Genomic DNA, 13,021 nt, shown 5'->3' with positions numbered 1-13,021 from the left:
ACAAAGAGAGAACATAGAAAAACCTAGGAAATAATTCAAGAAATTTCCCAGAACTGAAGGACATGAGTATCTAGAGTGAAAGCGACCACTGAATGTGCAACCCAATGGATAAAATAAAGACTCACACTGAGGAAAATTACCTTGAAATTTCAGAACCCTGAAAGTTACCAAGAGTTTTCAAAGAGAAAAAAGAGGATATTAGAATGGCATTGGGGCTTCTCAAAAACAGTACTGAAGCCAACAGCCAATGGAGCAGTATCTTCAAAATTCTCAGGAAAAATTACCTCCAGCCTAAAAAATGCTTTAAGTGATCAAGAAAGTGGGAGAGTAAAATAAAGAACTTTTCAGTCCACCAATGCAAGGTCTCAAAAAATTTACCTTCCATCCACCCATATACCAAGAAGCTACCAGAGGATGTTCCAGCAAATGCATAAATAAACGAAGGAGGAAGATCAGAATGATGGTGAAGGGGAATCCCAGGTGTGCAACAAGCCTAAAGTGCCGTCAGCATCCAGGTCAGTGTGGAAAGTGAGAGGGTTCTAGTAACATAAAACTGAGAATTCTGATGATCTGAACATACTGAGAAGAGTTTAGGAAAGAACTAATCTTAGCATACAAAGAATAAAAAAAGAAAGCAACAATAATCACGTAATCATATCCTTCCCTTCTTCTATGAAACGCCCAATTCTGACAACTTTGTTACTCTGGCAAAGAAAAAACTGAGTTCCTAACGGTAAAATTATCCAAACACAGGTTAAAAAATCTTATATTTTAATTTTCTCCATATGGCATTATAATAATAAAATAAAACAAAAGACTTAGAAGTATGAGAGCTGCTGTGTCATATTAGACAAGTCATTTGACATCGCTGAGCCTCATCTACAAAAAGTGAAATAATAATGCCTATCCCAAAGTTTTCTGTGCAGAATTAAAGTAAGAGACCTGAACATTCCCAGCATAATGCCAAGCACATAGTAAGCACTCAGAACATGTTTGTTAAATCTGAATCATACTGCCTGAAAGAGATGGAAACAGCAATTGGCAGACAGACACTCCCTTCCCCACATACCTTCTGTGTTGTTGTGTTTGTCGTCTGTGTTGATGGTTTGGTGAAGGTTATTTTCACAGGAGACATGTGGGGCGGTAAGGAGTTGGCAATGCTCTGCATGATGTTGCTCATCTTGGGACTGCCACTCACAGGCACAGTGATCGTCTTTGAGACAGGAACAACAGCCTTTGGAACTTCCTTTAGGACAACGGGGGACGAGCTAGAAGAATTTGTTCGCCTTCGTTTTCTGGGTTTTTCATCTTCATCTGAACAGCTAACACCTGAAAGGCAATGAAAATTTTTATTTTTAGATCACAGTCTAACCTCGCATTTTATACTTCATTTTAAATCTGTGTCATCAGTCATCCTTGACTTCTCCCTCTGTCTCATGCCCAAACATTAAGTCCTATCAATCTTCCCTCAGAAGTTTTCTCTGAATGCCTTTCCTCCTTTCTTTAACCCTGTGGCTCTATCAGGCCTTCTTATCTCCTGCCTATATTTTAGCAAGCTCCTAAATAGTGTCCTTGCTTCCAATCACTCCACTTCTACCCTCCATCCTACTGCCAGTTATAGAATCTCACATCTAATTGTGCCAATGCCTTACCTTAACTCCTTAAGTAGTTTTTATCTCCCTACAAGATGAGGCACTTAAATCATCACTACATCATTCAAGGTTCTGTATCTTTCTAAGAACACAATACAGTTGACCTTCAAACACAGGTTTGAACTGTGCAGGTCCACTAATATGTGGAATTTTTTTCAATAAATACAATAACAGTAGTGTAAATTTTTCTCTTTTCCTCCATAACATTTTCTCAGTAACATTTTCTTTGTCCAACTTACTATATTGTAAGAAAACTATAATACATATAAAAAATACATGTTAGTTGACTGTTTATGTTGTCAGTAAGACTTCTGGCCCACAATAAACTATTAGTAGTTAAGTTTTTGGGAAGTCAAGTTACATGCAGACTTTCAACTGCATAGGGAGTCAGTGCCCCTAAGCCCCACACTGTCTAAGGGTCAACTACACCCTGTTCCACCCAACCCTGTGCCCTCCTATAATCCTCATACACCAAACTGCTCATCATTCCCCAAAGCCACCTTACCACGTTCTATCCATTTAGAGTCTCTATACATTATTGGTCTACTATTATACCACCTACCATCAATGACCTCTTCATCATCCTACAATTATCATCCTGCAAACCATCTCCTCAGTGAAGCTTTCTTTCCCTTACTCCTCTAAGTAAAGCTAATCCACATCCTTCTGTTTCACTTACCCCATGGCAATGTGGCCAATCAGCCTGCACATCTCCCCTTAATTAAGGTGCTTCCAGAGGGCAATGACTAAGACTTATTGGTTTGTTTCCCTAGTACACTGCCTTGCACATATGAAAATAGATTAATGAATAATTCTATCTCAAACTAATGTTGTTTGTGTGACTTCTCAAAATAAAGCAATAAACTTCCTATTATTTGAAACTGTATATTATGTGAAAAGGTTTCTTCGTGTTTGAGATTCACTTTTTTTTTTTTTCAATGTTTAATTATTTATTTTTAAGAGAGAGAGAGAGCACGTGAACACATGAGTGGTGGACGGGCAGAGGGGCAGAGATCTATAAGATCATGACCTGAGCTGAAGTCGGAGGCTTACCCAACTGAGCCAGCCAGGAGCCCCCACTTTCCATGTTTTAAAAAATGATCAAAAAACAGCTCTTGGGTCACCTGGCTGGCTCAGTCAGAAGAGCATGTGACTCTTGATCTCAGGGTCATGAGTTCGAGCCCCACATTGGGTGTAGAGATTATCAAAAATAAATAAATAAACTTAAAAAAAAGAATAATTAAAAAAAATAGATCTCTTACAGTCACCTTGGCTAAATCTGCAGAAATCAGATATAACCTTAATAGCTTCAGATTTTTAGCTTTTTCTTTATGAACTAAAGTCTCAACTGTTTTTGTAGACTTTTTAAAAAAATTAAGTGAGATAACCTTAATAGTTTCAGATTTTGGCTTTTTCTTTAATGAACTAAAGCCTCAACTGTTTTTGTAGACTTTTAAAAAAAAATTAAGTGAGAAATGTAAAACCTTGCAACATACATAGGAAATCTCTAGAGAGCAGACATAAAAAAAAAAAAGTGTACAGCATGACTCATGGAATTGGTAATAAAATAGAACTCACACCTTCAATTTTTAGACTTTAATTTAAACAAGGTTGACAATGACCTAAAACCATTCCTAAAACAGCAAACTCTACATCTAAAAGTTACAAAGAAATCAAGTTTATAACTATATTGAGAAAAATGAAAATCAAATATTAATCTCCAGTTGATAAAACAAAAACAAAAATAATATTGGAATAACAGGCATTAAAACCAAAAAATGACCTGGTCATTAAACTGCTCCACAGAATAGAACCGCAAGGTTAAAAACTGCAAATAAACTTCAAAAACTTATAGTTAACTAGAAATATAAAAGATGGGCTCTCTAGAATGTATCACTGAATCTAACAGTTGGATGATATGTTATATAAACAATTTTTAAAACAACATTACAAAGATTACAATTATAGGAGTAAACACTGAATAAATCACCTAAGTACATTTTGTCAGTTTCCATTCCCATTTCTATTCCATGACAATCAAAAACAAGTGAATTCTTGAAAGACAGTTCAAGGCAGATTTCCCACAGAGAACAAAAAAGAAGTAATTTCTCAACCCCCAGAACTGATTAAAAAGCAATAAATACTAGTCACGTGTAAAGAAAGGAATTCTTTAGAACCTTCAAAAACTAACCACTGCTAATAGCCAGTGGACCGATGATTTAATCCAGGAAGGAAGATCTAATCAGAGCCTATGTTGCAGCATTTAGCCAAGATGGCCCTGATAACACTGAGAATATCACTTACTTTTGACATAAACAGTACTTCCACTTGGCAAGACAACTACATTGGAGGCAGGACTGGCAGGTCTTGGAGACTTAACCGTTGCTATGCTGCCACTTGGAACAGGGGTAGAGGTTGGGGTTGACGTGGTACTTGTGTAGGAATAGCAAACCACTACTGAAGAACGATAAAAAAGTTTGCTGTTAACTTTCACCAAAACTGTCCACGCATATACAGAAAAATTATTTTTTTACTGCAGGCCAATTTTAACATTTTCATGTGATCAGAAGTTAGAGGCCATTAGGTCCATTAAATTAAAAGGTATAATAACCTTTCCTGAAAATCATCATTTCACTGGGTTTTCCTCAAGTATTTAATAGCTGTCTACAGGTGACATTGCCAATGGAGAAGAGCACAGTTACAAAGAAATCAAGTTTAAAACTATACTGAGAAAAATAAAAATAATTTTTTATTCATGGAAGGAGTTAGACAAAAGGCAAATACTTGTATTCCCTTTTAATAGTGATAGCAGCACCAATGATGGAGTGATGGATAATTTTTCCCTAACCATAGCAATTTCCAACTTGGCTACTGGGGGGAACCACGGCAAGATTACTTTATTGTAAAACAACTTACTAGACCCTTGCCATTGAAGCAGTGCAACACTAACTCAATAATGACATCATATGCCAATTTCTTGAATAACAACAACAAGCAAGAATAGTTCATAGGCACCATTTACTGAGTTCCATGCACTATGCTAAATCCTTTCCATATATTATCACTAATTCTCACAACACATGCTCATTTTAAAGAGGAGCGACCTTAAGGTTCACAGAGTTGCTGGACATCACACAACTAGGAAATGGCTAACTAGGACTCCAACACAGATTTGACTACTGGAAATCCTATATTCTTTTCACTCTACCACAAAGTAGGTGGATAGAAAAAGTAAAAGTGGGAAGAAAAGAAAGATACCCCTCCTACAACAAAGGAAACAAACTCAACACAGACCCAGGTTGCATATTAATACCTGTCTCTCTCTAAATATAGCTTCCTTCAGCCTAAAACAGAGCCTGGCATGCATGAAGAGTGTCTTATCCACTCCAAAACCCACTGCCAGTCAAGAAAAGACAATTCCCCAAAGTAATCTGACAACTGCATATTCAGGGTTATTTTCAAGCAACACACAACTAAGCTACTAGAATCAATATGCACTCTTGAATTTAATATTACTCTTGGTGACTTCAAGAGAATTCAAGAATTTTTACAGCATGTGCCAATTACTAGATTAAGTAACAATGAGAAATTCTTCTCCATCTGCCAGGCAATCCCTAAAGGATTTAGAACCCTTGACTAGAACTGAGAAGCACCATACAGCATTGATTCCCGAAGATAAAAAACAGCGTTTTATTTTCGAAGTAATCAGTTAGGCATCTTTCTCCAGCAGGTAAACGACTTCTATCATTTATTTTCCATGTCACCCATCAAGCTCTTTTATCCACTTCTAACAAGACACACGGATATCAAGAATTCATTCCAAGAAGGCTTTTTGCAATTTTGTTATTAATATAATTCACATTTTGAACAAACAAGAGATTTTTTTTTGGCTGAGACTAAAAACTTGGCAGTTTCTAGTTTCAGAATAAGAGTTGCTCGCTATGTTTTTCAAGCTTCACACAGTGGGATTAAAAACAGATGAAAATCAAGACAATTGTTCTTGAAGAATCTGAGAAAAGTCTTCTCTACACACAGAAATAGTTTTCTACTCACCTTCCTTGCTTCCTGTTTCTGCAGGCACTGGAAGAGATGCATTGTGCTGGATAGCTGCATTGGCAACAGCATTAGCTGTTACAGTGAAGGCGGTTTGGGGAACCAACCGGGGCATCAGTGGGACCAATCGACGACCTTCAATGGACCATTCTGAAGAGCTATTAGGTCCAGACATACTAAACAAAAAAGAAAACGCTGCTACAAGGGTTCTCAATCACTAAAAATGAATCAACTATTTTCTCAAGCAAATATAAGTTTTGAAATTATCAAAAGTATCCTGAGTGAATAGGAGAGGCTTAACTTTAAGCAAGCAAAATCAAAATTATGGATAATTATCAGAATTCAAGGGATTTCACATACATTTAAGTTTTTACACATTTTATTCTATTATCTGAATCTTAGAATGAACACAAATGAAACTATGAAAAATTTTCCTATGCCTTCTAAATACTGACATCATTTTCATTAGTTTAAATCTGGTATTGCTAACGAAAACTAGTGTATCTAACTTTTAGAACTTAATTTTGTAATTCAACTAAAAAGGTAAAACGTACTAATTTATTTTTAAAATCAGATTTTCCTTAACAATTAAGGATAGAATTCACTGAACCTTTGCAACATTATCTAACTGCCTGCATGGCCAGAGGTTCTAAGGCTTTCAAACAAGGGAAACTGAGGCAGTAAACGAGGGAGACCAAGTATGGAGGGATAGAAAAGGACTATGTGCATATATACATATATATATAGATATATAGATATATAGATATATAGATATATATCTATATATCTATATATATATCACTGCATGTATCACTGACAATGTGTTATATTAGTATGCTTCCTGTTAAAAAACAGACTAGATCTGAGGTTACTGGAAGAAACCTGTCACTATTTTAATTTTACTTATACAACTCTTCACTCTAAGAAGTATTTGAGGCCATTGAACTATACCCCTAAGCAGACACTATTCTGTTTCTCCACTCTAAACTTCTTGAGCAAATTTTATCCCAGGAATCCAATTTAAATATGGTTGAAATACGAAAGGACAGTTGTGTCACTTCTCTTGATTTGACTCCACAAAAAGTAGTCGTGTCACTTCTCCTAGTGATTAGTGTCAAGGTTTAAAATTCACCCAGAATCAATTAATCAATCTCTTTACTAAGTCAGAAATATTTCTGCACCTTTTCCAAACCAAAGATTCTATAACCCAATCTAGGGCTTAAGAGTCTAGGGGCGCCTGGGTGGCTCAGTCGGTTAAGCGGCCGACTTCGGCTCAGGTCATGATCTCGCGGTCTGTGAGTTCGAGCCCCGCATCGGGCTCTGTGCTGACAGCTCAGAGCCTGGAGCCTGTTTCAGATTCTGTGTCTCCCTCTCTCTGACCCTCCCCCGTTCATGCTCTGTCTCTCTCTGTCTCAAAAATAAATAAACGTTAAAAAAAAAAATTTTTTTAAAAATAAAAAAAATAAAAAAAAAAAAGAGTCTGAATGTCCACTGATTCTTCATGTTTAGACAGCATACACAAAAGCCCATAATGGGATGATGATGATGATGATGATGATGATGATGATGATGATGGTGGTGGTGGTAGTGGTGGTAGTTAACATCAACTAAGCACTTACTCTATGTCAGGCATTGTTTTAAACATTTTCTATGCATTAACTCATATAATTCTCTCAATAAATTGGCAATTATTATCTCCATTTTGTGGATGGGGAAATTGAGTCACTGAGAGGTTAAATAACTTCCCTAAGGTCACAGAGCCACTAAACGTTTCCTTCAACAAGCATACATCACACTACTGACATTACTTGCCATACAACAAGTAGAAGGTACACAATTTTTCAAAAGGGTTTTATGCCTAACATTTGCTTTGACTTATACTAATTGAGCACTGTTGTCTAATTACTACCAACCTTCACCAAATGGAACAAATAAATTACAACTTGAGAAAGATTTACATTCAGTTCAGAAAGGAATCTCTAGTAGTTGATGAATCTAGTTGGGTTACTACTACAAGAAATCTGCAAGTTGTTTAACATAATCCTACCTAATAAAACAAGGGAAAGAGGAATTCCTAAGATCCCAATTAACTCCACAAATTTGTTATATAATGCAACTTATTGTTTGCATAATCTCCAATTTGACAGTAGTTCTGAAACAGAGAATGGTATAAACAAGAGAAACCGAAATGGGCGACACTGACTGTCAAAGGAAAAATTCTAAGAACTATTTAGCATTTTCTTGGCTTACTCCTCTTTTGGTATCATTTTATTAGAATATCACCAGTAAATTTGCTTGGTGAGTTTACACACAAATAATGTCTACACTTACCTGGTGCATTGTTTAAATGGTGGCAGAAATTTGGAAGATTAGTAATTTGAAACACATGAATATTTGCTATTGAAAAGACAGAATTTGCAGTGCAAAAGATACAACTGCAATTTTTTTAAAAATCTAGAAATCTTCCAAATTTCTACTCATGCCAACATGCTCAAACTTTTTTTTGAGTGGAAAATTATGTTAGAATTAGATTAAAAATTCCTATTTGCTTAGTAATGAGGGTGTGAATATGCATTAGTTGCACAAATCATTTAAACTGAATTTTACAGATTTTTGTAAAACTCTCACTCCAGGATTTCCCTGGAATTCCTAAGTTTCAACGTAAGGATCACTTCTCTATATTAAGTATGGCAAGGGAGGGTAGAAACCTTGCTCTAGCTCCTTTCCTGAGAAATCTAACATGATACTAATGAAACTACCTTGGCCCTCACATCCTGTGGTGTGTAGGGCACCAACAAAAACTCCTTACTCTCATACAGAAATTCACAAAGTATCCTATGAATGTTTTTGGCTTATGGGGAAGGAGTTTAAGAGAACAGTAATTCCAGACAGCCACTTTTTTCCAACACTAGAGACAATGCTGGCAAGAATGGCGCAATTAAAAATTTTGGAGCCCCTTGACACTCCAGGCTTTGCTATTATAACATTCTGACATGTTTCAAAACTGGATTAGAGTACCAAACTTAATAAATGATATGGTGCCAAATAATAAACGCGTGTTATACTTGGAGCCATAAGCAAGGCTTTTCTTTGATCCCAGACACCCTGCTCCTTTTGTTTCCACTTCCTTTGTGCTCAGTCTTCTCGGCTTTCTCTTCACCTTTCAACCACATTCCTTCTGGCCTAAGCTGCTGTTTGGAGTGGGGGAGGGACGGGAGAGGAGAAAGGGAATGCAGTCAGTTCAGATGCATCCCTCTTGGGCTCCAGTTGCTTTTTTCAGGCTCAGGGTATGAAGACTTCCTATAAATAATCTTTGGATCTAGGTTCTGGTGCTACTTCTGAGGGAAAGAGGGCAGAGGAGATGTCGAGAATAAGGAATCTATGCCTTCCTCACCAATCCACACTCCCCGACCCTTGGGCTCAACAAGTAAAATACGACACCTAGTCAAACTAAAACCATGGCATAAAATATTAAAACAGGAGTATGGAAAGACCTAAGAAGCTTAAAATTATACGCTGAAGGAAACTCTTCAGAAAATTAAATTCATGTATTAAAGAAATCAGAAAGGAGAGAAAAAAAGGAAACAGGCAGATAAAAGCCAACTCTCAATTATCCATGCTAATAGAGAGAGGAGGGAAAGGGAGAGGTCAAACAGATTAAAGAAATCCACATATTATCCAAAAATACTTTGGCATATTTGTAAATTCCTCCACCAAACCATTTTCAGGATAACTAACAAGTAGTAAAATGACTAATTACAATTTTCACCTCCTCTCCCTTCCCACCCTCTGGCTAGAGGTACTCCCAAGCAGCAAAATGGCTAAAAGGTGGGCAGTATTAGGAGGGGGAGGAAGGGAAGAGAAGGGAAAGCAGAGGGCACGGTTAATTCGTAAATGGGAACATGTGCCCGTGAATAATTGAGAGCTTCAATTTTGAAATAAATACAAGAAAAAGCCTGAAATAATAATAACCTATTTGCATACCTGTAACTTGGTCTTTCACCCAAATATAAGGATAAATTCATTCTTTAAAGGGGAAAAAAGGAAAAGGAGACTAAATAAATGTTATCCTTTAAGTATGAAACTGATGCATCAACTTACAACTAATTGTCCCACAATACTGTTCCAATGCTTTTAAAGTACTAGCTTTGCCTCTAAGTGCCTCTGAATGTAAGCGATTGTTTACTACTTTATTATCTAGCACATAAGCATCCTATTACCTTCTCAAACTAGAATCTAGGCTCAGTTATTATTTTGAGAGCATCCCAATTCAAAAGCTTAGAGCAAATTAAAGAAGGAACACATTAATATTTGAATGTTTCAACCATGTTGGCCTGACAACTAAATACTTAACGTCTATAGTGGAAAAATTCCAAACTTCTACAGTGCATACATACCTACCACTGAAAAATCTCTAAATTCAAATACCTAATCCTTCAAACTACACAGTTAAAAAGGTAGCACCCCATTTTATAAGTTAAATAAAATGAGGAACGGTAAAGCACAACATGAAGCTAATGGATCTATAGGGCCAATTCAAATACTGCCAATTGGTTTAAACATACCATTTATCACATTATGGAAATGCACTGAATTTTTTCCTTTAGTTTTATTTCACATTAAGACATAAAAATAAAAAACAAATGAGTTATACTCTAATGTATCTTATTTTTTGAAATGTTCCTGTCATCCTGCATAAACATTTAAAGGATAATTTCTGCTCCTCTCTATTCTGTAGGAGGCACTGTCTCCATAGGCACTCTCCTAATGTTTGATCCCTGCCCTTCGTCCTCTACCACCCTCCACCCCATCTATCAAATCGTTATAATGATCTGAAAACAATTTTGATAAGAATTGTTTATAACTTTATTTTGTTGGCTTTTTAACGTAAACTAAGTAAGATACATTCATAATTCTTAAAAAATGCAGAACATAAATTTTTACAATCTTTTTTCTGAATCTCAAAATACATGAAATATTAGTCAGTTATAAAAAAATTTATAATGCCTATTTACAAAGCAATATACATACCAAATACCATTACAAAGAACCTCTAAGGGGCTGCTGAATTAGGGGAGCATACTACTTTATTATTGAACTTTGCTTCAAGTTAAGTGAATCATCTGCTGAACTGTGGTGGCCTTTAGTTATGCAGAGATTACACTGTAGTGGGATTTGACCTCAGTACTTAAAGCTTGCCTGACCAAATGCAAAAACATAACCAAGTGAATAAACAGGTAACACCTCTATGGTCAGGATCCCTGAGTACAGAAATAATTACTATTAAGATAAAAGACTCAGGAATCTGCTATACAATCGGAAGACTGTTTCAAAACTATGTTATACTACGTAATAAAAAATCAGGGGTTGTATGACTAATGGCTTACTTATGTGCAATTGTTGTTAACCGTTCATCGTTTACTGCTCTCCGAACTTCAGCACGGTGGCGCTCTGTTGAGATGCTATGAAAAAAAATAGCCATTATAGAACTCTGCCAAGCAGGCAGCTCTTTTCTATACTTTTATTAATGTTCTAAGTCAACATTCTGCTTGGGGAAGAGGGGGGACAAGATTGATTTGTGAAAAGATATAGACAGGGGCCTAATATACACCTTCAGATGCTTTAATTAAAATCACAAAGAAGGGTTCATAATGATTCGGTGTAACTGCAGGATTAGTTGCAAATTAGGAATCATAGGAAGACAAATCAGCTTGATATCAAGTCATTACTTCCAAAACTCAGAAATGTCAGACCATGTTCAAGATTAGCAGAGGTTCCTGTTACCTAAATACGCAAACAGCCATTGAATGACCCCTAATCGTGGTTACTAAGAGGATTCTGGCACTTGGAAGAAAGTCTTCTGAAGTCTTTTCTAAAGCTTAAGAGTCTATAATTTTATGTTTAGTAAATATAATAAAGAAACAAAAGTGGCAGGATAAGCTATCTTTTTCCAGTGGCTATATGCTATGTTCAGTGAATATATTCAGTGAATTTTATGTTCAGTGAATATAATAAAGAAACAAAAGTGGCAGGATAAGCTATCTTTTTCTGGTGGCTATATGCTATGAAATTTGACACCAGGACATTACTCCCTTATTACTCAACACTTCACCTGTATGTCTTCTACCTCACATTACCATTACGGTAAAAATGCGCTTATATTGACCCTGATTAAATACATGTAAGGTTAACACTAAACAAGTGAAAAAAAGGTTATCCCCATTCCATTCATAAATACTCAATAAAATGAGTATTACTCTTCAATTGTAATCTTTGCTGCTTAAACTAAATCCATAACATGGGTTAAAATATTTAAAGGGCTAGAAAGCAGATTTACGAGGAAATATAAACAACAAACAGAAAATATATAAATTGTTAAACATGAAGACAGTAAGATTAAGGATTTCACTTAAATTAAATTTAAATCCCTAAATTAATGGCAACTAAATATAGGAAAAGCCTCTTCCCTATTTTCATTTAAAAAAAGAATAGAACAAAATGGTTTTATATGTAGAAAGGTAACTTCCATTAAAACAGAGTACTTTCTGAAAAAGCTCAAGATGTCAGAATGGATCAAGACAAGGTATCTAAGAATTCCATTCACTAGAACTTTTTAACAAATTTAAAGTGCCATTCTAGCAGGAAGCTAGGGGGTAAACTATCCTTAGGGCTATGACTATATAAAACCACCCATTTCTCTAAATTAAGACAACAACTAAGAAGTCTCCTTCTTCCCTCCCAACAAATGTCACTGGGCCACTCTAGGTCTTCAGATCTTGTTGCTACCAACCCTTCTTTCCTTCACCCAGGTCAAAACTACCTCCCCTTCCCAGGTGACCCAAACCTAAAACTGTCTGCCTTAAACCCTTTCTGATTATAGAATAAATGATAAATTATATAACTCTCTGTAACAAAGCCTCCACAACTGGGATGGGATACCTAAGCACCAAAAACTTGAACACCTCTGTCTTCAACTTGAGAGTAAAAAGTACTAAAACCCCTCAAAATGAAATTTCTAGAGTCATGTCTCACAAATTTTTATGATAATTTACCTAAGAACTTTTGAGAGTTCTCCAAGAAGATCTTTCTTTTCCTTGGTGAGATCCCCCTGTGCCCGAAGTGCACTGATAACTCCAGCATATGCCTCCAATTCTAGAAGAAGAAAATTATTTTAACAAGATAGGCCTTCAATATTTTAAAACTATGGCTACATATAGTGAAACTTCAGGGCAAAAAACCTAGAAATCAATAAAAAAAAATCAATATGCAAAATTTTAAAAATTCCTCTCAAAAATCCTATCTAAGAAGGTAGATTA

At 35.9% G+C, this 13,021-nt stretch overlaps 1 protein-coding gene across 13 annotated transcripts in view; it reads right to left on the bottom strand.

The window, feature by feature from the left end:
- Positions 1-13,021, bottom strand: part of EMSY (EMSY transcriptional repressor, BRCA2 interacting) — a 91,572-nt gene that overhangs the window by 70,836 nt on the left and 7,715 nt on the right. For 6 of the 13 annotated variants that reach the window (XM_060605565.3, XM_060605578.3, XM_060605569.3 and 3 more), the window contains exons 3-8: positions 12,758-12,857; positions 11,093-11,167; positions 9,690-9,731; positions 5,706-5,881; positions 3,957-4,109; positions 1,070-1,329 (exon numbers count right to left, since the gene is read on the bottom strand). In XM_060605565.3, the coding sequence (XP_060461548.1) occupies positions 1,070-1,329; positions 3,957-4,109; positions 5,706-5,881; positions 9,690-9,731; positions 11,093-11,167; positions 12,758-12,857 (806 nt within the window). The remainder of the gene's footprint in view (positions 1-1,069; positions 1,330-3,956; positions 4,110-5,705; positions 5,882-9,689; positions 9,732-11,092; positions 11,168-12,757; positions 12,858-13,021) is intronic. The other 7 variants (XM_060605573.3, XM_060605575.3, XM_060605567.3 and 4 more) reach the window with 5 other exon arrangements.

This window comes from Panthera onca, chromosome D1 (assembly GCF_046562875.1).
Source record: "Panthera onca isolate mPanOnc1 chromosome D1, mPanOnc1 haplotype 2, whole genome shotgun sequence".
NCBI classification, from domain to species: Eukaryota; Metazoa; Chordata; class Mammalia; order Carnivora; family Felidae; genus Panthera; species Panthera onca.
The sequence above is the reverse complement of the archived record's forward strand: the minus strand, read 5'-3'. Positions and strand labels throughout refer to the sequence as shown.